The sequence below is a fragment of the Nerophis ophidion genome, linkage group LG02 (assembly GCF_033978795.1).
Source record: "Nerophis ophidion isolate RoL-2023_Sa linkage group LG02, RoL_Noph_v1.0, whole genome shotgun sequence".
NCBI lineage: Eukaryota > Metazoa > Chordata > Actinopteri > Syngnathiformes > Syngnathidae > Nerophis > Nerophis ophidion.
Genome location: NC_084612.1, coordinates 43,642,997 through 43,669,423, shown reverse-complemented (window position 1 = coordinate 43,669,423; position 26,427 = coordinate 43,642,997). Strand labels below are relative to the sequence as shown.

General features: G+C 37.9%; 1 protein-coding gene across 1 annotated transcript in view; it reads right to left on the bottom strand.

Moving 5' to 3' along the window:
* Window positions 1-211: 211 nt before the first annotated feature.
* The window catches only part of LOC133541135 (cell migration-inducing and hyaluronan-binding protein-like), a 352,912-nt gene continuing 326,696 nt past the window's right edge, over window positions 212-26,427 (bottom strand). The window contains exons 21-30 of the mRNA XM_061884247.1: window positions 25,846-26,001; window positions 22,153-22,333; window positions 18,944-19,159; window positions 17,375-17,586; window positions 16,010-16,195; window positions 13,494-13,698; window positions 12,621-12,707; window positions 7,958-8,115; window positions 6,839-6,939; window positions 212-3,595 (exon numbers count right to left, since the gene is read on the bottom strand). Of these exons, the coding sequence (XP_061740231.1) occupies window positions 3,468-3,595; window positions 6,839-6,939; window positions 7,958-8,115; window positions 12,621-12,707; window positions 13,494-13,698; window positions 16,010-16,195; window positions 17,375-17,586; window positions 18,944-19,159; window positions 22,153-22,333; window positions 25,846-26,001 (1,630 nt within the window). The 3' untranslated portion in view covers window positions 212-3,467. The remainder of the gene's footprint in view (window positions 3,596-6,838; window positions 6,940-7,957; window positions 8,116-12,620; window positions 12,708-13,493; window positions 13,699-16,009; window positions 16,196-17,374; window positions 17,587-18,943; window positions 19,160-22,152; window positions 22,334-25,845; window positions 26,002-26,427) is intronic.

The following is a 26,427-nucleotide window of genomic DNA, read 5'->3' as shown; positions in this document are numbered from 1 at the left end:
TCGGGATTCGTCAACAAATAACTCTGACATTTACATGTTCAAAGACAAAGTCATTAGCTACTCCAACGCTTCATAATCTTTTTTGGTGAAGGGTGAAAGAAAACTCTAATGAAATAAACTGAGAATCTCAAAAGTGTCACTCAGCTGACCAAAGATTTAATGTGTTCTTGGTCCAGACACTGTCAACAAGCAGACACCAACACAAAGTAAACAAATTGTTCAGTATTTTTTATTTCTGTACAAAAGTCATAAAAGAAAAACATTACATTTTTATTCAGTTTACAAACTCAAGTCATATACATAACACATCCATTTTGTTTACTATTAACAAGTCATCCTGGGAATTAACTTTACGTACATTCTGGGCCATTAATGGTTGATTTGAACCGCAATGATTACAAGCAAGGACTACATCTTCAATGACGATCTCTGGCACAGTGGGGAGAGTGGCCGTGCGCAACCCGAGCGTCCCTGGTTCAATTCCCACCTAGTACCAACCTCGTCACGTCCGTTGTGTCCTGAGCAAGACACTTCACCCTTGCTCCTGATGGGTGCTGGTTGGCGCCTTGCATGGCAGCTCCCTCCATCAGTGTGTGAATGGGTAAATGTGGAAGTAGTGTCAAAGCGCTTTGAGTACCTTGAAGGTAGAAAAGCGCTATACAAGTACAACCTATTTATCATTTATTATCGCTTATTATTTACACAGAAACAAAATATATACTTGTATTAAAATACGGTACAAGTAGTACACACGTACTGGGGATTTGCCCACAGTTTAACTCGAAATGTTTCAAACTACCATCTGTTTTATTCCATCAGGACAATGATCCACATACATCACAATGGGCTAAGACACAATTAAGCCTGTGGAATGGGCTTAGAATCTGTATGCACAGTGCCAGAAAACTAACTTAAATGATCTCTGCTGATTCTGCCAAGAAAAGAGGTCCAATAACCTGACTTGTCAGAAGAAAAAGTGTCTGGTTTAGAATCAGACGAGGGACACTTAACCATTGTGTCAATAAATGATTTGTATCATTTTGACCAAAATAAATATCAACTTGTGCACACAATTATTGTTTTTGAAGACGGACATCCTATTATTTATTCCACTCACAATTTTAAATCCATCATTAAGGGCCCCTAAGTCATGTAACATTCATGACCAAGAATAGTGTACATAAACTTCTGACCACAGCGGTTGAATGAATGATATCATTCATGAAGTGTACACACAGGACAGTGACAACCGTGCAACTCAGATGATGCCCCTTAAAAATTTAGACTGCTGGTGTTCTGTACAATAAATAAGTATAAAATATATCTCTTATCTGCTAATTTTTTAAAAACACATCCAACATACATAACACAGAAATACTGCTACACCCTCCGAAAAAAGACCAGCTATTTCGGCAAAGGGAGGATCCTTTGTCAAACCAGATTGAGATTGATGTTTCTGCATTGGATTTGACTCTTTAACAATAAAACCTTTTTTTTGTTTTGTTTAGGGCTTCTTACTTAGATACACAGAGATGGATCACAAACACACACAAACATGAACATCATCACAATGTCAATTGGGGAAACTTTCCAAAAGTTACCAATCACTGGGTGAGATGCAAACAAGGAATGGAATTTTAAGCATGTAGTCAGGTAGAACTGCGCATGTGTTACAAGCAATCACATTCATTTACTTGTGACGCTACCTATTCGCCTCTGCAGATCAATATTTGAAACATTTATGTGACTTGTCTTTAAAACGCCACAGTATGCATGGTAACTCAGCTACTTAACACACCTCATATGCACCTGGTCTTCCAGAGAATAATAGGCATGAGGAATGGGTGTTGCAAATTTAGCAACTTTTCTATATTTGGCGAGTATTCAGACCCCTGTCGATTCTCCTTTTCAGAGAAAAGACGAGCGACAAATCTAGTAAGGAGACCTGAGGTCTGATTTTTGCAGTCACTAACATATTTGTTTTATTGTTCATGTTTTTACTCGCTATATGTCATGTCATCTGGGAAACACTGCAAAATATCCCGCATTCAAATATACCATAATCATTTTTTAACTTTAAAATCAATTCACAGTAAACATGATGTACTATTCTGTACTTTGTAAGAGGACAAAATTACAAAATCAGCAGGGAAACATGCCCACGTACAATTTTCCCCACTGTATTTAAATTGTGTCAGAGATTGTGTCTGACATCCAAAGTTCCTCGAGAGAGTTTGCGATAAAAATAACAGCAAACAAGCCCTGCATAAATGCTTTTAAATAATAAAGCATGCAGGCATAACTCATTTTTAGGGATTCTTAGGGTATTAAATCAATCAATCAGTCTTTATCGGTTAATGCTCAAAGATTAGAAAGGACAGATCTGAGAAGATAGTATTGGATCGAAGTATTTATCTTCGAAGGAAAAGTCACCCCCAACCAAGGCTTGTTTCACTCTTTTGTGATGCAGAACAACAGTCGTTAAGATACAGTGGAGTGAGACGTTGCCGGGCCAGTGACGAACATTTGGGTATTACAAATATTTTGTCTATTTTGTGTGAGCCACGACTAAATAGGCTATACAATTGTCGGATCTTCTATGGTGAGGTTAACCCTAAGCAAGAATTGTTTCACTCTTCTCTGATGCGGAAAGATCGTCATTAAAATAGAGTGGAGTGAAACTTCTAACAGTCAACAACTTCTTTCACAATCCAGTATCTAATTCTACTTACACATGACTCAAGGCCTTGAACAGAAAACATAATTTTCACGGAAAAATTTACCTGCCTAACATGTTCCGTTTGCCATACAAAGCTAACGTATACAACGACTACTGTGCTAGTGATACAACATAAGCGTCAAACCTTTTGCAGATACGAAAAGGTACATTGTCCCTTTCATGCTATCTTCCGATGAGGGTCTAGGTACCATTATGTGAAAACATAACTCATAACTCTTCTCCTCATGAATTCATGCACACAAAAGAGTGAAAATGAGTCAAACCATGCCCCTCTAATGTGTTGCCTATGCGATTATTTGTTGGACAAATACACCCATTGACAAATTTGACCACTTGACTTGACATATGTGCTGGACTGTAAATTTAGGGCACCTTGCCCCAAATCATCAGGAAACTTTGTACACAGTTTTAAGGAATTGACTAGCACGTGTGCAATGTAAGCAAGATTGGTAAAACAACATAGCCGTCATCAAGCAAAACACATTTTGGCACAACCCAAGAGTCTGAGTCTCGTGACAACATTTGAACGGAATGGCGTGTCCTCATTTTTACACAAGTGTGGAATCATGGTGGACATTGTTCTTCATTCCCAAAACATCCAAACTCATAACACACCAGGTGGTGAAGCAGTTCAGTCTGCAGTGCTTTCTACACAAGTGTATTATATGCGTGTAATTTTTATGGGTATATAGGGCCAACATAGTCTCTTTGTAGTTATTTTTGCCACTCATAGCTTCATCTTGTGGACCACAGGGATGGGAAGGACCTGGTGGATCTTGGCGCTGTTGGGGTCCACTTCCATTCGAACCCAGTCAGGGCGAAAGGAGCCCTTGAACCCAACAAAAGTCAACTTATCTGTGGGGAGGAAACATTTCGTTATTTCAAAATAAAAGACTAACTAGGATTTATATAGTGGCTTTTAAAGACATTTAATTTAAGATCATTAACCCAAACTAAAAACCTAATAAACTCAGCGACTGTGCTCATTTTCATATTTATAATATAGAAACAATTCCGTATATTTTTGTTAGTTAAAAAAGTTCTGCTCAAACCTGCTTATTTTAACAAAAGAAATAAAAGTAATTCATTACTCACATACAGAGGTGGGTAGAGTAGCCAGAAATTGTACTCAAGTAAGAGTACTGTTACTTTAGAGATTTATTACTCAAGTAAAAGTAAGGAGTAAATAAAGTCACCCAAATATTTACTTGAGTAAAAGTAAAAAGTATGTTGTGAAAAAACTACTCAAGTACTGAGTAACTGATGAGTAACCTGCTTGTTTAATGATTACAGCAACAAATAATGCACTAAAACATAAACATAACAATGAGCAAATTCAGAGCCAGGAATATCTCTTAAACAACTAAAACAATAATATATATTAAATAATATACATTAAAATAAAAAAAATGAAGGCACATTGAGCCACAATAACTTAATAGCACCATAGGCTCAGTAGGCATTGATTGATTGATTGATTGATTGATTGAAACTTTTATTAGTAGATTGCACAGTACAGTACATATTCCGTACAATTGATCACTAAATGGTAACACCCGAATAAGTTTTTCAACGTTAATCAATTACTTAATAAATGACCAAGTCGAGGTGATCTACCTCATATATACATATACATACACAGTGTATATATATATATATATATATATATACATAAATGGTAACACCCCAATAAGTTTTTCAACTTAAGTCGGGTTGAACGTTAGACGGTCATGTGACCGCCAGGCTCTGTTTGATTGGTCCAACGTCACCCGTGACTGCATGTGATTGGTGAAACGCAGGCATGCGTAGATCCTACTTTGAAGGTATGTGACAAACCAAAACAAACATTAACAGATCGATAAAAAAAAAAAGTAGCGAGTAACGAGCTGAATGTAGATAAATGTAGTGGAGTAAAAGTATTGTTTTTTCTCTATAAATATACTCAAGTAAAAGTAAAAGTATGTTGCATAAAAACTACTCTTAGAAGTACAGTTTATCCCAAAAGTTACTCAAGTAGATGTAACGGAATAAATGTAGCGCGTTACTACCCACCTCTGCTCATATAGAATTACAACTGCGCGTGTTGTGATTGTGTGGTAAGCAAAAAGTAAAGATTCCTTCTGAAGTACGGACATGCATTACACTCACATAATATACATTAGTTACAGTTGAATAACAACAATTATTACATTTCATAATGTGAAATATTTATTCTATAATATAACAGAAATAAAAAGTATAGCATTAAATTACATTAAAAAGTATAAACTATTTATTAATTTACAAATATACCTTTCATTAAAAATACAAATATATTCTATAATTGTGTAAAATATGCATTTAAACTTATGTGTCCAGACTTTAGGGACGGCCTGTACTGCATATTTCTATATGATAAAAAGTATTAAATAGGATTTGTTAATTTAACCTATTTTTTGACAAATATGACAAGAGCAGCATCAAATGCCTATCAGACTTAGACTTAGACAAACTTTAATGATCCACAAAGGAAATTGTTCAACACAGTAGCTCAGTTACAATGATGGAAAGTGTAAGGATGGAAAGGACAATGCAGGTATAAATAGACTAGATATAGCAATATAAAATATAACATATCTGCGAATATGTACAATATATACTTAATATGTGTGCAGTATATTATATACACAGATATAATATGTCTATAACATATATACAATATATACCAATTACTATGTACAATATTACAGTATATGTGGCAGCCCCAGCATAAAAAAGAAAGTAAATCCAGCAGAAAATAGAATTAGTAGACACTAAAACTAGGGGTGTCTTGATACAACTTTTTCATTTCTGATTACGATACTGATATTGGAGCCTTGAGTATTGGCCGATACGGATAGGATAAAATAGCAGCAGCAATCATACATTCATGCATTTTCTACCGCTTGTCCCTCTAGAAGTTGGGGGGGTTCTGGATCCTATCCCAGCTGCATTCAGGCGGAAGGCGGGGTACACAGGGCCAACACAGATAGACAGACAACATTCACACACTAGGGCCAATTTAGTGTTGCCAATCAACCTATCCCCTGGTGCAATTCTTTGGAGGTGGGAGGAAGCAGGAGTACCCGGAGGGAACCCACGCATTCACGGGGAGAACATGCAAACTGCACACAGAAACACCATTAACCCAGCACTAGAACCCAGGACCTTTGTATTGTGAGGCACATGCACTAACCCCTGTGTCACCGTGCTGCCTGCAATCAAACATACTTTGATTATTTTGTAATGTGAAATGTTAAAAAATAAATTGCAATGGTAGATATAAACACACTAACATATTTATCATCTAATGTCTGACATGGACTGATGCTGTCTTAAAAATGAAGTGTTCATTGTTTTTTTTTTGGAAACACCTACTGACCACACCATGAATTGGTGTGTACCATGAATTGATTAACGTGGACCCCGACTTAAACAAGTTGAAAAACTTATTCGGGTGTTACCATTTAGTGGTCAATTGTACGGAATATGTACTGAACTGTGCAATCTACTAATAAAAGTATCAATCAATCAATCAAAACAATCATTCATTGAGTTAAGCTCATGATGCACAAAGTTAAATGATAAAGATACGTTTGTTAATGGATTTTTAATAGTACGCTTTTGCCTCGGAGACCTAGTATCTGTAAGTAATATACAACTACGTTTGTATAATTATTTGATACTTTTTTGTATTGACAAGGGTTTGACTGCAATATTTTTGAATTAATGTCACCTATTTCATAAGTCTAGATTGTGTGCTTAACTGTTGTGTGGCTGGTAGCTCTTAGTAGCATATAGCCTACCATGTTTACTTAATGTAAATTACTTTATTAAAATACAAGAAAATTCCAACCTTGGGTGCTGATTGGTGGACATTTCGATGTTAACTGACTGTCCAGCTTTGCACAGGTAATCACAGTGCAGAGCTGCTTCATGAGAGCACTTATTTTAAACATTTTAGATATAAGAGAATGTAATCCCAAACAAGCATTTGTGCTGATATCGGACCAATGTCTGATTTCAATATCACATCGAGACACTCTTAATTAAAACTTAATTTGTTGGTTAACAGTAAACCTTTCAGTTTGATGTTTGCGGAGGCTCCAAGTCGCTCCAGCACTTTGGTCCACGGTCCTTTTGTCACTAGGCGGCCTTTCGACGTCATGAGAACAATTGAACTGCAGAAATAAGCACAAAATGTTATCAATAGCAGTAAAAATTGTTTTATTTCTTTTTCTAAGCTGCAATGTGTGTTATTTTCAACTCTACAGTAAACAGAGCACACAGTGCAGATCCAAATGTATAAACAGATCATGTAATTATGATTTTAAAATATAATACTGTAAACACACTGTCTATACTGTATTGCAGGGACAGTAATGCAGTAACATAAAATAAGACATAAAAACAGCTTGCATCCATCATATTACTATAAAGGATGTTTCGGGAACACTGAAAAAAACTTTTTCCAATGCTAAAGCACACATACATACATACATACATATTTTATATATATACATACATACATACATATATATATATATATATATATATATATATATATATATATATGTATCCATCCATCCATCCATTTTCTACCGTGTATCCCCTTTTGGGGAGTGGGGGGCGCTGGTGCCCATCTCAGCTACAATCGGGCGGAAGGTGGGTACACCCTGGACAAGTCGCCACCTCAACACAGGGCACATATACATACATACAGTATATATATATATATATATATATATATATATATATATATATATATATACATAGATACATACATATATATATATATATATATATATATATCCATCCATCCATCCATTTTCTACCGCGTATCCCCTTTTGGGGAGTGGGGGGCGCTGGTGCCTATCTCAGCTACAATCGGGCGGAAGGTGGGTACACCCTGGACAAGTCGCCACCTCAACACAGGGCACATATACATACATACAGTATATATACATATATATATATATATATATATATATATATATATATATGCTCAGTTTCAAGTAGGAGTTATGGTATCTTTCTCAAAGGTACGTTGACAGGACTACTGGGGATCAAACCCTCAACCTTGAGGTTAAAAGACAATGTAGTGATTGGAAGTTGCCCTGTGGCGGCATCTTCTGGTCGAAAGACAAAAGCGTTTTTGAGTGATTCTCTGCGGCTGATTACTAAATTATTGAATCTTACCCATCTTTCAGTCCACTGATGTAGTTGTCTAGTTGGGCAGGGACACCCTGGAGGATCGTGTTCCTGAAGGCCTTGCTCTCTACCACCTTCCCATGATTCCCATCAATGACCGTCAGCTGCACACCATCTTCTGCTTGGTACAACTTCCTCCCATTGACCTGGAAACCAGCCAAATACAAAGATCCTGAGCTCCACGACACTTTTACTGTTGTAGTTGCTGACTGCGTTTCCTGTTTGTGCTTCATTTTAGCAGCTTGAGAGAGGAACTGCAATTTTTGGGGAATTTAACTTATTGTTCACAATCATTCTGACGGACAGATTTTAAAAAAAAAAAAGCATTTTAACTTGTAAATAAAAGTCTGCTTACAGCGGAGCCAATGGGAGCTCCTCTATTTTCCCATAAAATCCAAAAAATAACCATTTAAAAAGCACCAACAATAATCCATTTACATTTTGTGATTTCAGTATTTACTAAGTATTCATGATATTGTTATTATAAGCACTATCGCAGACGAACAAATTATAGTGGCGCCGTGATCATTTGTGTGTCTCCCTGTTTACATCTTTGAATCGTCTACTGCTTTCTCGCTTCCTTGCTCCCTGTAAGTTTATTCTATATCCTAAATCATGTATCTCACCTGGACAAAAAAAGTCTGAGTAGATATTCCAACAAGTCGGTATACTTTGCCAGCCATTTAGGACCTGAAACTGGTGAGGCAGCACGAAAAAAACGCTTGTTCCCAACTGTCCGCATCACCCTGTTTCTTTGTGACAACTATGAGACATTCTTCACTTAAATGGGAATATACCAACATGACAGCAGACCTTACACAGAAACTGATGTTTTATTATGTCTGGTGGCTCTCATAAAGTCTGCAGTGAGCAGAAATCGTTGATCTAGAAAAAAAAAGAAGCAAACATTGTTGTGAGTTTTTTAAATTAATGCGCTGTGTATGCTTAACATGATCAAAACGGGTAGCTATCCATCCATCCATCCATTTTCTACTACTTTTTCCCTTTGGGGTCACTGGGGGCGCTAGTGCCTATCTCAGCTACAATCGGGCGGAAGGCGGTGTACACCCTGGACAAGTCGCCACCTCATCGCAGTATGAAATGTTATTATAAATGTGCCTTTCTCGAGGCAGTGGAAAGCCGTTTTGACGACTTTAAAAATAAAACACAGATTGTAAAGGTCATTAAAGAAATGCAACTCCCCCGCTACACTACTACAAGGCGATGCAAGGGAATGGCTGTGGATGTGGAGGAGCAACTGAGGAAGGATACTGACGCATGTAAAGTGCTTTTCCCTTCCCTTTGACTGATATGGTGGATGTGGCAGAATTGTGTGATTTCATCAGGATAGTTTTTGAAGACATGAGCAGCAGGGAAGAGTTACTCACCATTTTGCCATTAAAAGGACACTGTTAATGGATACTTTTAAATCTTTCAGGGGATTTGTTAGTGAGATAAAACTGCCGCTCTTCAGGCTGATCTCCATCACAACTAATGGGCCACACCAGTGGGTTAAATGCACTGTATAAAAAAAGTGGATCTTTCCCTGAAATTCTAAGTTATCATTGTATAATTCACTAGTAAGCGTTGCATGGAAATATTTTAAATATGAAAGAAGCGATGATTGTTACGATGAAGTAGGGCTGGGCGATATGGCCTTTTTTTAATATCTCGATATTATTAGGCCATATCGCGATACACGGTATACAGTATATCTCGATATTTTGCCTTGGCCTTGAATTAACACTTGATACATATAATCACAGCAATATGATGATTCTGTGTCTACATTATAACATTATCGTTCATAATGCATTAATATTTGCTAATTTTAAACTTTCATGCAGAGAAAGAAATCACAACTAAGTCAAATGACCAAAACAGTATTTATAAAACAGTTGTTAAGCAGTGGCACAAATGTTCATGTCATTTCCAAAACAGAAAGTGCAAGATTATCAGAGACATTTTAAGTGTCAAATAAAATTGAGCTGCATAATAGGAAATCAAATAGTGTTCGTCCTTCGCTATGTGGTAGGTTACTACGGACGTTATTAATTTCTGTTGTAAATGTTTGCCTCATCATTTTGATGGTGTGGGCGTGTGGCACCGAATGGAGATGTTGACAGGAGGAGTTTCAAGCACTCTTCATTCTCTAGCAGGTGACTTTTCAAATGATGCTACATATTAGCAATAATGATACTTTTTATACCAACGCTGTTGGCCCACACTTGACAGATTACGGTTGTTTGTTCGACATATTCCCACTTGAAGCCAAACTACCGCCAGACGGCGGACCCTTAGCTGTTTTTCTCGGGAATTAATTCTTCCTACATTCGCACCTTCTTTCTCTCGTATTACCACTCGCACGGCTCCGCTAGCATCACAGCTAATGTTACCCATGCTGCTACCTCTCTGCTCCCCGGGGGCGTATACGTATGTGACGTATGACGTGACAGTATGTGACGTGTGTAAGAAAGTGCGCTTGTCTGTGAGAAGGAGAGACAGGAAAGAGCGAGAAGAGCCTGTAGTGTAATGCCCGCAGCTAAAAGCAACTGTGTGAGAACTGCATGAGAACGTATACTCACGATATAGTCATTTTCTATATCGCACAGAGACAAACCCGCGACATATCGCGTATATCGATATATCGCCCAGCCCTACGGTGAAGATTGAGTTTATAGTTCGGACCAGGAATTGTCAGAGTAGGCTTTTCCATGCTCACTTGGAGAAGAATGATGTTGAGCACAAAGATCTGCAGATCACGCGGATGTAAGGTTGTAAAGCAGAGGTAAATTATCTGTCAGAATTACAGAGCTGTTGCCTGAAATCCAAAACATCCTGAAGCTTTCAAATCATGTGGATTACCATACAAAGATACAGGACAACCAGTGGCTTTTAGATGTATCTTTCCTCACTGATCTCACTGGCGAGCTCAATGTATGAAGAGTTGCAGGGTGAGGGTAAAGATGTGTGTGGCTTTGCGACATTGACGCTGGGCTGGTTAAAACTCGGGAGGTTGGTAACTTGGAAAGTACAAACCCCGTTTCCATATGAGTTGGGAAATTGTGTTAGCTGTAAATATAAACGAAATACAATGATTTGCAAATCGTTTTCAACCCATATTCAATTGAATGCACTACAAAGACAAGATATTTGATGTTCAAACTCATAAAAAAAATTTTTTTGTGCAAATAATAATTAACTTAGAATTTCATGGCTGGGAAATGGCATGTTGACCACTGTGTTACATCACCTTTTCTTTTAACAACACTCAATAAATGTTTGGAAACTGAAGAAAATAATTGTTGAAGCTTTGAAAGTGGAATTCTTTCCCATTCTTGCTTGATGTACAGCTAAAGTTGTTCAACAGTCCGGGATCTCCGCTGTAGTATTTTACGCTTCATAATCCGCCACACATTTTCGATGGGAGACAGGTCTGGACTGCAGGCGGGCCAGGAAAGTACCCGCACTCTTTTACTATGAAGCCACGCTGTTGTAGCACATAGCTTGGCATTGTTTTGCTGAAATAAGCAGGGGCGTCAATGATAACGTTGCTTGAATGACAACATTTCTTGCTCCAAAACCTGTATGGACCATTCAGCATCAATGGTGCCTTCACAGATGTGTAAGTTACCCATGCTTTGGCCACTAATACACCCCCATACCATCACAGATGCTGGTTTTTGAACTTTGAGCCTATAACAATCCGGATGGTTATTTTCCTCTTTGTTCCGGAGGACACCACGTCCACAGTTTCCAAATATAATTTGAAATGTGGACTCGTCAGACCACAGAACACTTTTCCACTTTGCATCAGTCCATCTTAGATGATCTCGGGCCCAGCGAAGCCGGCGGCGTTCCCCTGTGTTGTTGATAAATGGCTTTCGCTTTGCATAGTCGATTTTTAACTAGCACTTACAGATGTAGCAACCAACTGTAGTTACTGAAAGTGGTTTTATTAAGTGTTTCTGAGCCCATGTGGTGATATCCTTTACACACTGATGTCGGTTTTAAATGCAGTACCGCCTGAGGGGTCAAAAGTCCGTAATATCATCGCTTACATGCAGTGATTTCTCCAGATTCTCTGAACCTTTTGATGATTTTACGGGCCGTAGATGGTAAAATCCCTAAATTCCTTGCAATAGCTCATTGAGAAATGTTGTTCTTAAACTGTTTGACAATTTGCTTACAAATTGGTGACCCTCGCCCCATCCTTGTTTGTGAATTACTTAGCATTTCATGGAAACTGCTTTTATACCCAATCATGGCACCCACCTGTTCACAATTAGCCTGCACACCTGTGGGATGTTCCGTATAAGTGTTTGATGAGCATTCCTCAACTTTATTAGTATTTATTGCTACCTTTCCCAACTTCTTTGTCACTTGTTGCTGGCATCAAATTCTAAAGTTAATGATTACTTGAAAAAAAAAAATGTTTATCAGTTTTAACATCAAATATGTTGTCTTTGTAGCATATTCAACTGAATATGGGTTGAAAATGATTTGAAAATCATTGTATTCCGTTTATATTTACATCTAACACAATTTCTCAACTCATATGGAAACGGGGTTTGTAAATATTTGGTCATAAAAGATTGGGCCCACCTGTCTTAACGGGTGTGAGGGGGAGAAAATGGTTGAGTAAAGGTACCTCAGTAAAAGCAAAGTCCTCCTTGATGTGAAAGAAGCGAGTATTATAGGACTCCATTTTAACCTCCAGTAAGTGCTCTGCTGAGTGCTGCAAAAAAACAAACCACCAATTAGCGCTCAACACAACAAACAAGACTGTTGACATCTGAGAGAAGACTCACACATGACAACTTAATAGAGCTGAGGTAGTTAAAAAATGTTTCTTTGAAATCAACTGTCAGGCAGGATTGTCCAAAGGGTGGCCCGTGATATTTTCTACATACAAAACTTGATAAATCCCACATTAGAATATTACACAGGACAAAAACAAAACTGCAGATGAGCCGAATCCCCCCAAACCTCAAAATGGCACCTGCAAACCACTATGGATGATTGACATTATAATGTACAATTTTGGCAAGACACCAAGTTTTTAGTTTATAGTATATTAAAATTCTTCAAAAAGTGATTTATTTGCCAAAATAATAATAGTAGTAATAGTAAAGAATATTAATAGTAAAAAAAAACAATTCAGAGGTTCCCTTGTCAAAACAACACAAAAAAATGACATGTTACTTGTGACCAAAAACGTGCCTTTGAAAATACAATTTTTGATCCCACATTTATCTTAAATCATGTAAATACAATCCTTTCGCTCATTTTGGACTGCTGGCGTTCAATTTATTATTCAGTTTTTGCAAAAATGTCATTATTTGCCAGGATATTCAAGCTCATAAGAGTTGGACGATCGGGCTGTTAGTTGTCCAATTTCCCCTCCTCTAACCAAATAGGCAAATGACTGATTATCTTATGTCTTATACAATTGTTTCATAAGATTTCCTTGTAGTACTAATACTTGTCTGAGAATGAAATGGATTCCTTTGTGATCTCTCACCAGTTTGTCATTGGGGATCTTCCTGGGCATCGGAACATCCACAACAGGCAGCTCGGCGTGTCTTGGATAGGCCCGAGCCATGCAGTTGCTGGGTGGACTTCCTTTAGGGATGACAGCCGTGATCTTCACCCTCTCACATCCTTTGAGGGAGCAGAAGGCAAACTGATCCCTGTCATTATGAGCCTGCACTTTCAGGAAGAGCAGCCTGCAAGCACCACATGATCACATGATCAGTCAGCGTTTCGTTAGTTTGCAACACACAAGATGTAACATGAGATCAATGTATTTTGGAAAAACATTTGGTTTTGATTTGAAAGTCTGACTTTGGACACCCCTAACGGACTATTTTGTTATAATTCAATAAATCTATCGAGTATATCAATTAGAACAGTTCTTAACTTAACAAAGTGTCTTGTTATATATTGTACTTAGGTGTTTTAGCCTGGAATACTGTAATGTTTTGTGTATGAAGCCAATATAACTATTATTGTCTACGTCCCAACTAACTCTTAATTTGGTCAGTTTCTGATTACTGGCGTTTCCTGGCCACTGCTCTGTTTGCAGGCAGCTTTGTCTGAAAACCAAAGGCGGAGAAACGAAGCAGGTGGATGAAATCAGCCATTAAAGTTTTAGTGAAACCCACTACTACCCACCACGTAATCTGATAGTTTATATATCATTGATGAAATATTAACATTGCAACACATGCCAATACGGCCTTTTTAGTTTACTAAATTGCAATTTTAAATTTCCCGGGAGTTTTTTCTTGAAAACGTCGCGTAATGATGACGTGTCCGCTTGACATCACGGGCTGTTAGGAATATGAGCGCCGCGCACACACACAGGTAATAGTCGTCTGCTTTAACGGCATAATTACACAGTATTTTGGAGATCTGTGTTGCTGAATCCTTTGCAATTTGTTCAATTAAAAAATGGAGACGTCAAAGTAGAAAAATGGAGTTGGGAAGCTTTAGCCTTTAGCCGCACAAACACACAGTGATTCCTTGTTTAAAATACACAGAGGTGAAACTTTACTATGGATCAGAGCGAACATGGATCCCAACTGAATGTCAACCAGCAGGTTTCGGTGAGAAAATTGTGGTAAAAAGTCGCTTCTTACCGGATATCAGCTGAGCTTGTGCCGTCCATAAAGCTGCCGTAGACTTCCCTGAGACACTGCGCGTCAACACACCCGTGGACAAACCCTTCCGACTATAAGTTACTGTTAAACTCACTAAAACACTAGCAACACAATAGAAACATAAGGGATTTCCCAGAATTATCCTAGTAAATGTCTCTAAAAACATATGAATCCGTCTCAATGCAATCACATTTTTTTTTTTCTTCTAGTCCGTCGCTATCAATATCCTCAAACACAAATCTTTCATCCTCGCTCATATTAATTGTTGTTTTGTCGGTCCGAATAGCCGTTGTTGTTGGAGGCTCCCATTAAAATCAATGGGAATATGTGAGGAGCCATCAGACATGTGACGTCATTGTCTGCGACTTCCGGTAGAGGCAGGGCTTTTCTCTTAGCACCGAAAGTTGCAAACGTTATCGTGGATGTTCTCTACTAAATCCTTTCAGCAAAAATATGTCAATATCGTGAAATGATCAAGTATGACACATAAAATGGACCTGCTATTCCCGTTCAAATAAGAACATCTCATTTCAGTAGGCATTTAACATTATATATTAGCCTTGCATTCATACCAGAAAGATGCAAGATGAACATTCATGGATTCCCGTTTTTGTATGAGTTTTCTATTTTGTTTCACTACTTTCTTGTTTGCTTAGTACTTCCTGGCTGCATCTTGGTTCTGTATGTTCAGTCATTGTCCACCCTTCATAACTAGTAGATTTTGCTTGTCTCTCCAGCGTCTTTCTGGGCTGCCTTGTTACTCCATTCCTTGTAAGTGTTGTTTTTCCAGCCTTATTCTGTGCTATCGATCAGCTTTTTTACACATTCCGAGACTGATTTTACAACCTTGTTTACCTCGAGATGTGTCTATTAGTATCGAGTAATTTCGTGAAAAGATCCATCATTGGCCATTGTCTATTAATACTTTTCAATGCTAACCACAAAAACCAATCCCCACTGGCTGATAGGTCATTTATTTCCGGTCACTTGGCTGGCTGATAGAGGCGCTTAAACTGCTAACTGTGTATGTTTATACACAGTGTGGTGTGTTTTATGTAGAGCTTCAGTCGTTCAACAGTTAATACATGTTTGGTATGGGAATGACAGCAAAAAACCTTGATTGGAAGGAACATCCCTATCTTTTTCATAGATTGACCTTTGTCCCAACTGCAACTGCCGGAATAAAATGTTTAGCATTCGTAGATTATTTTTTTATTTAACTTTGGTAACCTTTATTGTTTTTCTACTTTAGTGAAAAGCAGGGCAAGCGCAACACTTAAAAATATACAAAAATACATTTTTGAATTGAGAGTGTGAGTGTGTGTGTGTGTGTGTCTGATCTGGATTCTTCTGTTTGTGTGTGTGTGTGACTGACCCGGATTCTTCCTCCCAGTAGTAATAGCCTCTGGTCAGGTGTGACTGGTTGATCTTCTCCCGCTGCATGGTCCTCATGAAGACTCCGGTCTTGCGGGTCTGTTTTGTTAGGCGATTGTGGATGTCAGAGATGATGACAAAAGTGGTGCCTTGGGGGTAGCAGATGCCTACATCGATCCAGTCTTTTCTAGAGATAAAACAAATGAACAAAATAAGAATGGATCCAGAGCAATTAAAATGTTTTTTTTTACAACCGTTTAAAATGATAGTGTTGAGAAATTGTTACTTTGTGGTTGGGGAATGCTTGTGTTCTAAAAGTCAACACAAAGCCAACAATTTTAAATTCTAACCTGATCCCCGAGGTTCATAAGGTTATTTATAAATGTCATAGTTCACATTGAATATTGAAGGATAAAATGCAATATATTCACATGTCTAACCGTATTCTTTCCTTAACACGAATGACAGCATGATTCCTGCTATAACTCATTGTGAACAGCAGATGGTGCTATAGTTAATTGCCTTGCTCTCCATTGTGCGAGGTCATGAGCTGCTAAAAAAAAAACACTGAGAGGCTTGCCATATTTCAAGAGTAAGTCCAGTAACAGCTGAATCCTGTGGACTTAATAGAACTCTGTTTTCAAAACCTATGTTTAACAGCAAAAAGCTCTTGAAACAAGCTGAAGCAATTTCCATAGAAAATGCGTGTAATTGCCCCAATGGTGAAGCTGAACTGAAATGAGGAAAGAATGAATGTATAACGAATGAGGAACATATTTCAAATTTAGGAATGGTTTGAATATTGAAAAGTTGACGCTCAACTGAAACGCTATTAGAATGTAGAACAAATGGTAGAAATTGTTTGACTTTAAAATGGTTAGAATGTCAATGACCGGAAACTGTACTGAAACGCAGTATGAATATTGAAATATTAAAAGCATGTTTTATTGGTTGGAATAAATTAAACTATACGACTCATAGGGGTATGGCTGAAAACTTAGCTAAAAAAGTAAGCTTGCTCAATTTGACATACGTATTTAAACTGTCTGGTTCATTCCATTGATGGGCTTGTGGGCAGTTTTCTTTTAACGTGACAGGTTCATGATGGCTGTAAAAGTCTGGCTGTAACGCACTTGGACTCTGTGTATTACAGTAAATTCCAAATAATTTGAAACTGAATTTTTTAAAAACTCATTGAAGAAGATTTCACACGACAAAAATAATTGTTCAAACGATTTAAATCCCGAAAACAATATTACATTCTTATTACCACACTTCTGCGTACACATTGCGTCCAGTGTGCATTTGGCTGGTGATTTCTTCCCAGCATTAAATCTGATGATCGTTCATTTGTATTACCACTGACTTGTTAAAGTTGATGATCCAGATGGTGACCTCAGCAGGTGCAGCTTGGTCCCAGTGGATGGTGTAGCCTTTTGCCAAGGTGATCACTGGCTGAAACTGCTGATAGTGTTTTCGCTTTCCCAGAGCGCCCTCTAGGGTCAGGGGACGATCGGGGTACTCGTCTCTCACTATGTGCATGTTCAGGTTGGCAGGGTTACGTGTCTGGACGTAGATCTGCAGGAGCAAATAGCCAAGGAGTTGCTGGGCTGACTTTAATCCCATTCAGACTATTTCTTTAGTGGAATGTCACAATTTAAAAGTACACTTTAAATTGTTTTTTTTCCAAGTAATTTGTCCCAAAGGTTCAGTTAAAAAGCAAAGCATATGAAAACCAACAATTTCCCCCATAAATTTAACATCACTACCTTTTATTAAAGACGCTTATCAGTAAGGGAGGACGGGGAGAGTTATTGCTTGAATTCAATAGTGTTTCTCACCATCTTTAAAGTGCTGGTACCCGCGTTATATCCAAAAAAGCACAAACGACGACTGCACATTCACACAACATTGTTTGCAACTGATGCAATCCCACGAATGCACGAGACAGCTTTACGGTACAACACGTTACATTTGTCAGGCCCTACTTTAGCAGTGTGGTGCATTCACTAACACTCTGGAAACATGAACTTTAAGGCTCTCGTTGACTTTGATTGGACTATTACTGTATGCTACAGCTAAGACACTGTATGAAAACCGATACATATTTGTGGTGCACATTATGCTTAAAACCGGGCGTATGAAAGCTGAGTCATCACTGTACATTTATTGTATGTTTAAGCTTTCTAACTAACCCAAAATGGGACTGTTTGAAAGGGGTCATATTATGATTCATTTTCTCCATTCAAAACTGCCTTTTACTCTACATTACATGTAATGGTGGTCCTTTGGTCAACATTTTGCATAGATTTACTTTTACAGACCGTCTAAAAGCTTCTTTCTGACTGTCTTTTCAGGATGTGCCATTTTGTAGGCGGTCTTACGTATGTGCCAAAGCCCTCCACCAGGCACAGCCCCCTTTGACTGCGTCCATATTGAGTCTATTGACAGATATAAGTTAGAACTATGTGCTACATTTATTTAGAACAACCAGGGATTTTGGCATGCATATGCAGTACATGTACATGCCCCACAAAACGAAGATAGAGAAAAAGAAGGAAATTATTGACTACAACTTTGGCCTACAGCTAAATAAAAATGGCGGGTAAACCTCCACCATAAATGGAGATATTCGCTGACGTAACAAAGGTCAAATACATCACTAAAGTCTCAAATTCCAAACGGCCTGTTTGGAGCAATTTTGGAAGAAGACAATATTATTCTATAAATATTTCCATCATAGTGTTATTTTAACTTCTCTGGACTTACGGGTATCCCTAATACACAAAAGGGTACAAGCAGGGAAGAAAAGTTAGCTTTGCCTTATACTACCCCTTGAAAGTCATACTTTTTAATAACACATGTACACTATGCATTAGCACAACAAATAAAACAGCATCTGTGTTAGTAAATGAACAACAATCCATTAATTTACCTGTGCATAGTGGCCACTGCAGATGGCAGCCCTCCAGTCAGGCACATCAATGCAGTCGGGATGGCGGACCAGCCAGTTGTCCTGCTTCACCAGGTAAGCACCAGGATACTCACTAACTGAGCCGTCAATATCGTGGAAAATGGTGGTCTTGTCTCCGTCCATCTGCATCCTATTAAACCACGGACCAGGCTCCCCAAAAAACACACGAGAGGTCATCTGTGGGAGGCACAGAGAGCTTGCACTGCTTGGTGTCGCCATTGATTCAGACTTAGTTTCACTGGTTTTAAGCAACCAAGTCCCTTTTAAATGCATACAACATCTCTAAAAAACATCATGATGCTGCGCCACTTTAAACCTGACTCATGCATTTTTATGAAAGCAATTCTAAGTAAAATAATTGCAATGTACAAACAAATAATTACATTCTATTGCTAAAATACATCATAAATAGGGATGGGCACCTTTCACATTTGAACCAATTCTGTACAAACTCCTGGTAATCGAAACAGGTATTCAACGTCACCAATTTTCATTACTTTTGAGTGTGTTCATGTGGTAATAGATGTTATTTTTGTTTAAAGGGGAACATTATCACCAGACCTATGTTAGCGTCAACATATACCTTGATGTTGCAGAAAAAAGACCATATATTTTTTTAACCGATTTCCGAACTCTAAATGGGTGAATTTTGGCGAATTAAACGCCTTTCTATTATTTGCTCTCGGAGCAATGACGTCACAACGGGATGTCACCTAGGTAGTCAACCGCCATTTTCTCAAACACATTATAAACATAGAGTCAAATCAGCTCTGTTATTTTCCTGTTTTTTCGACTGTTTTCCGTACGTTGGAGACATCATGCCTCGTCGCTGTGTTGTCGGAGGGTGTATCAACACGTTCAGGGACGGATTCAAGTTGATTTACGTAGAATGTGCATCGATTAGCACGGCATGCTAATTAATGCTAACATGCTATTTAGACTAGCTGTATGTACATTTGTAGCTATATTTGCATCCAGCATTTCTCTCCACCCACATTTAATGCCAAACAAACACTTACCAATCGACGGATTTAAGTTGCTCCTGTGTCACAAGATGCGAAAGTCCCGATCGTTTAATCTGCACAGTTTACCGGCGATGCTAAGACAGACATGGCACAGAGATGTATGGATAACCTGCAGATGCATTTCCAATGATAAAGTCAACGAAATCACAAAGGTGAGTTTTGTTGATGTTATTGACTTATGTGCTAATCAGACATATTTGGTCACGGCACGACTGCCAGCTAATCGATGCTAACATGCTGTTTAGGCTAGCTGTATGTACATTTGTAGCTATATTTGCATCCAGTGTTTCCCTCCACCCACATTTAATGCCAAACAAACACTTACCAATCGACAGATTTAAGTTGATCCAGTGTCACAAGATGCGAAAGTCTCGATCGTTTGGTCTGTACATTTTACCGGCAATGCTAAGGCAGACATGGCCGAATAGCGTCAATAGCTATTTGCTCAATAGCTTCAGTTTCTTCTTCAATTTCGTTTTCGCTATCTGCCTCCATACTCCAACCATCCGTTTCAATACATGCGTAATCTGTTGAATCGCTTAAGCCGCTGAAATCCGAGTCTGAATCCGAGCTAATGTCGCTATATCTTGCTTTGCTATCCGCCTGGATAGCATGTATATCACTGGATGACGTCACAGGAAAATGGACGAGGGCTTCACAGATAGCGAAAATCAGGCACTTTAAAGGCTTTTTTCGGGATATTCCAGGATGGGTAAAATTTCGAAAAAAACTTCGAAAAATAAAATAAGCCACTGGGAACTTATTTTTATTGGTTTTAACCCTTCTGAAATTGTGAAAATGTTCCCCTTTAATAACCCAATCAATTTTTTCTACATTTAAGACACTTCCTATGGTTTTACAGACCTTCTTCAAGCCGCTTTCTAACCGTCTCCGTTTTGTCGGCGGTCTTTTTTACGTGGCTCTACTTCGACAGCGTTTTCTCTCCGTCATCTTTGTTACAATTTTTTGCGCTCCCACAAGGAACAATGCGCTACTTTTTTATTAGAAATGGCAACAGCGGCGGATGCATGTGCATGTACCAACCAGTCTGCCCCACAGCAGGAGTTTTACAAAAAATAAGGAACTTATTGAACACAACGTCAAACTACCATGGTAGACCCGCACAAAGCTCTTTGGGTAAAACTTTACCAAACAGTGTATGGAGATATCCACTGACGTCACCAATTGGGAAAACGTCACAGATTGGGAAAATTCCAAACAGCTCTTTCGGCGGGAATATGAAGGAAAGATTGTTTTATAAACATCTCTACAATGCCTGTATACTTTGGTTTCAAGTTTTCAGAACTTTTGCACAAAAACAGGTACCAATAGCTAAGAGACGTTCGTTCCGCATAATAGGTCCCCTTTAAGGTATCAAAGCAAGTATGCATGCATTGTAATCTGTCCTTGGTGTGTTTCTGCCTTCAGCAAGTAGTCTTAGTTAAGTAAATTGAATGTGCCAGTCTTTTGTTGAGTCATAAAAGTATTAATACTGTAAGTATTGTACTTATTACACACCAGCTGTTTGAGTATAACGTGCATCTTAGTTGTAGTTGTCATTACCAAATTTGGAGGTGTTAAAATTGCCATGTAAAATCTCTAATGCTAATCAGTAGCAAGTATATGGCACATCTAAAGTAAAAGAGCATCGAGCTAGCACAAAGGTGTAGCATTCTTTTTGAGCCCTTTCTATCAGGCAGGCTTGCTTTATTGGCATAGAAAATGTAACATTTCTTAGAGGCAGTCTAGCTGAGTTCGCTCAGAGTACTTTTCTACCTGACAAGTGCTCGAGCAGGTGCAGAGTCTGCAAAATAGACCTGACATCACTTGTAGCAAAGGTATCGAAATATGGTATTGTTTGATTTTATGTGAATCGGTTTTAAGTTTGTAGAGACATAATTTGGTGGGTACCAAATTCAGTACCCATTCCTAAATATGAATTACTTAGTAGTAACTTAAATTCCAAATTTGGTGTCAAATAGTAATTAAGCTTGTTTTCCGATTCTAATATAACATACAACTTGATTGTGGAATTAGATGTTTTTTTTGTTTTTTTTACTATATAACATGAAATTTGGTGCCCTCAATCTACTTGCAAAATAATGACGCATGCGCGCACACACACACACACACATGCTCACTCACAGGTACGTGATCGAAGGTGATGTCTGTCACATTATTGTTGGGGCAACTCTGCCACGAGTTGTTGAGTCGAAAACCAAAAGCACTACTGTGCCGTCCCTCCAGAGCAACGTATTTACGAAACGTACAGTTTTGCACGTTGATGGGTCCATCGTAGATCTGCATGCCCCGGATTGGGAAATCACTGCAGAGCAACAAGCAAACACAGCATCTCAGACATTTATGTTGCAAATTTTTTTTTGGTTAACAATTTCAAACATTGTTAAACATTGTTACAGTTTGTTGACAAGCTATCCCAAGCTATATTTTTCCATATTTCGTGTACTGATGTTTTGTAGTTACGAAACCATTCTATTAATTGTTAATACTGTATAAAATCCCTGAAAACAAGTTCCAAAAGTTCTGCAGAATAATACACAGTTGCGACATTAGAGTAAGAATGGTCACTCTTGTTTTTGTAGTGAACTTTTTTCTAATTATGATGTCCTCGAAGCTTGAGGCAGACTCTTCTAAAAGCAGTGTGTCAAAGAAAAGAAAGCTGAACGTAAAAATAGTGAAAGTCACAAAAAATTACCAGTTTTGCTTGATAGAAGTTTTTTCTTACGTTTTTCGTTAGGTTACGGCCTACAATTAACAGTTTTTCTCAACGAATCCGATGGACTTTCTGTCTTCTTTAAAGCATATCGACAGAGGTTACATTAATTCAGTCTTTCTCAAATAGAGGTACCAGAAAATATTTGAGAAGCACTGCATTGATTGAAGAGTGTTGACGAACATTGTTTTATCTGTTCTGGCCTATTGTTGTCACTTGTCACTCACAGAGTTGCATTGCAAAATACTACAGAACAAATTATGTGTTTATTTTGCTAATAGTTCAATTGGGATTTGATTGTGTGTGTAGCATAGATTAGCTGTGCGTAAAGGATGCATTGGCAGTGCGCAATTGTGCCGGTGTGCACCTTAGAGCAGTGGTTCTCAAATGGGGGTACGCGTACCCCTGGGGGTACTTGAAGGTATGCCAAGGGGTACGTGAGATTTTTAAAAAATATTCTAAAAATAGCAACAATTCAAAAATCCTTTATAAATATATTTATTGAATATACCGTGAAAAGAAATGCAACAATGCAATATTCAGTGTTGACAGCTAGATTTTTTTGTGGACATGTTCCATAAATATTGATGTTTTTTTGTGAAGAAATGTTTAGAATTAAGTTTATGAATCCTGATGGATGTCTATTACAATCCCCAAAGAGGGCACTTTAAGTTGATGATTACTTCTATGTGTAGAAATCTTTATTTATAATTGAATCACTTGTTTATTTTTCAACAAGTTTTTTGTTATTTTTATATCTTTTTTTCCAAATAGTTCAAGAAAGACCACTACAAATGAGCAATATTTTGCACTGTTGTACAATTTAATAAATCAGAAACTGATGACATAGTGCTGTATTTTACTTTTTTATCTCTTTTTTTCAACCAAAAATGCTTTGCTCTGATTAGGGGGTACTTGAATTAGAAAAATGTTCACAGGGGGTAAATCACTGAAAAAAAGGTTGAGAACCACTGCCTTAGAGGAAACATTGGTTTCTACCTTGATTTATGATCATATAGTGAATAATGACAGGTTGGATTATTATTTATTGAAATTCATATTCCTGCATATTTATATTGATTTTGTCTGCACTTTTATTATAAAAAAAATAAAATAAAATAAATCACACCAAATTATTTAGGGGGGGCTTAAGAATATTTCAGGGGGGGTGGAGCCCATGTGTGAAAGGATGTGCTCCTATGAAATAAGCAATGATTACTAAGCAGTGTAGCGGTCTCATTTTTAACAATTCCTGTCTCTTCCTCCCTTGCAATGCCCCTTTTGTATTTTTGGTAACAGCAATAGCAACATGCAACAATACATCAACTCTTTATAGCTCAAACAGGTAATGTAGTACCGTATTTTTCGGACTATAAGTGGCAGTTTTTTTCATAGTTTGGCCAGGGGTACGACTTATACTCAGGAGCGACTTATGTGTGAAATTATTAACGCATTACCGTAAAATATCAAATAATATTATTTAGCTCATTCACGTAAGAGACTAGACGTATACGATTTCATCGGATTTATCGATTAGGAGTGACGGATTGTTTGGTAAACGTATAGCATGTTCTATATGTTATAGTTATTTGAATGACTCTTACCATAATATGTTACGTTAACATACCAGGCACCTTCTCAGTTGGTTATTTATGCGTCATATAACGTACACTTATTCAGCCTGCTGTTCACTATTCTTTATTTATTTTAAATTGCCTTTCAAATGTGTATTCTTGGTGTTGGGTTTTATCAAATAAATTTTCCCCAAAAATGCGGGTTATACTCCAGTGCGACTTATATTTGTTTTTTCCGTCTTTATCATGCATTTTCGGCAGGTGCGACTTATACGCCGGAGCGACTTAAACTCCGAAAAATATGGTACATTGATATATACGTACAGCGTTGATGGAGGTTTTTAAAGAGCTGACATTGTAGAGTTGGTGATCGTTTTGATTATGTTTGTTGTTTTTTCATGAAGTCTGCATGGGTCGTAGTGTTGTTGTTGTTGAATATAATAGCGAACGTGTAGATATATCTGTAAAATTAATGGACTGCAGTATGCTTAAAAGGAACAAAATACGTAAAAATTACACGCTCTTACAAATGTGTTTGTTACTACCGTATTTTTCGGACTATAAATCGCAGTTTTTTTCATAGTTTGGCCAGGGGTGCGACATACTAAGGAGCGACTTATGTGTGAAATTATTAACACATCACCGTAAAATATCAAATAATATTATTTAGCTCATTCACGTAAGAGACTAGACGTATAAGATTTCATGGGATTTATCGATTAGGAATGACAGATTGTTTGGTTAACGTATAGCATGTTCTATATGTTATAGTTATTTGAATGACTCTTACCATAATATGTTACGTTAACATACCAGGCACCTTCTCAGTTGGTTATTTATGCGTCATATAACGTACACTTATTCAGCCTGTTGTTCACTATTCTTTATTTATTTTAAATTGTCTTTCAAATGTCTATTCTCGGTGTTGGGTTTTATCAAATACATTTTCCCAAAAAATGCGAGTTATACTCCAGTGCGACTTATATTAGTTTTTTTCCGTCTTTATTATGCACTTTCGGCAGGTGCGACTTATACTCCGGAGCGACTTATACTCCGAAAAATACGATATATACACATTTAGCAACACACCGGCGTCATCACTTTTTAGTTTACATGCATTTGTATATTCATTCATCCTTTAATTATGCAGGGTTAAGTAATTAAGAGCAGATTTTTATTTACAACGTCAACCTAGCAAAGAAGTGACATTTACATGAAAGAGATGTTGAAGAGTGCTAATAATCCCTCATCATCTCTCATTTACCAAACAAAATACCGCTGTAGATCACTTTCAACAGTTCAAAAATCCTCTTAAAGGTGAAGTAAATGTGTAGAACATAAATTAATGTTGAAGACGGACAAAGGCTAAGCATAAAACATACACTAAGAATGTCTGCAACTTGTGAATGACAGATCAGACAACTGACAATAAGGAAGCCTTTGGTGGTGTTTCTTTCTCATGACAACCACTTCTAACTGTGTAAGTCACTCAGGGACTTGAGTTCAAACGACACATTTTAGCTTACTCACATGCCCCGCGGGAGAGTCCTGCCAGTGAGGTCAGCGCCGCCCGGGCCCCACACACTGTTGTCAGAGAGCTGCATCCCGTGATTGCCACTTTCACCAACAAACACAGAATTTCTCACTTGCTGACGAGAGCCGTCATCATCCGGAAACGTCCCTCCACTGCACACAGAGAGAGAAAAAAGAAATACAAGTATGTCTAATAGAACCACGAGTGACGGTACAAGTGTAAAAATGTGACAAGCAATGATGGAAATAACAGTGGTATTTTTCTCAGTTTTCAAAATAATCCCAGTTACCCCTGTCACAACTTTCCTACCGTGACTGACAATTACTTTTACCTTCTTTTACCAAACGCCGGAAGAGTGTCTCCAGGTTCTGTCTTCTCTGCACTATGGCTGGTCATGACTAGCCATAGTGTACTTGAGTATTTACCCAGTTTCAGATGTTTTATTGTTATTTATTTCCTCAACATTTGGGAACAGTTCTATCTAAAACCCTGTCAGGGTGTATTTTAAAGTACCATTTTCCAGAACGCACAACAGTCAGAGTTTCCTCAATCATCCTTGCACTGACTATGCATTGACC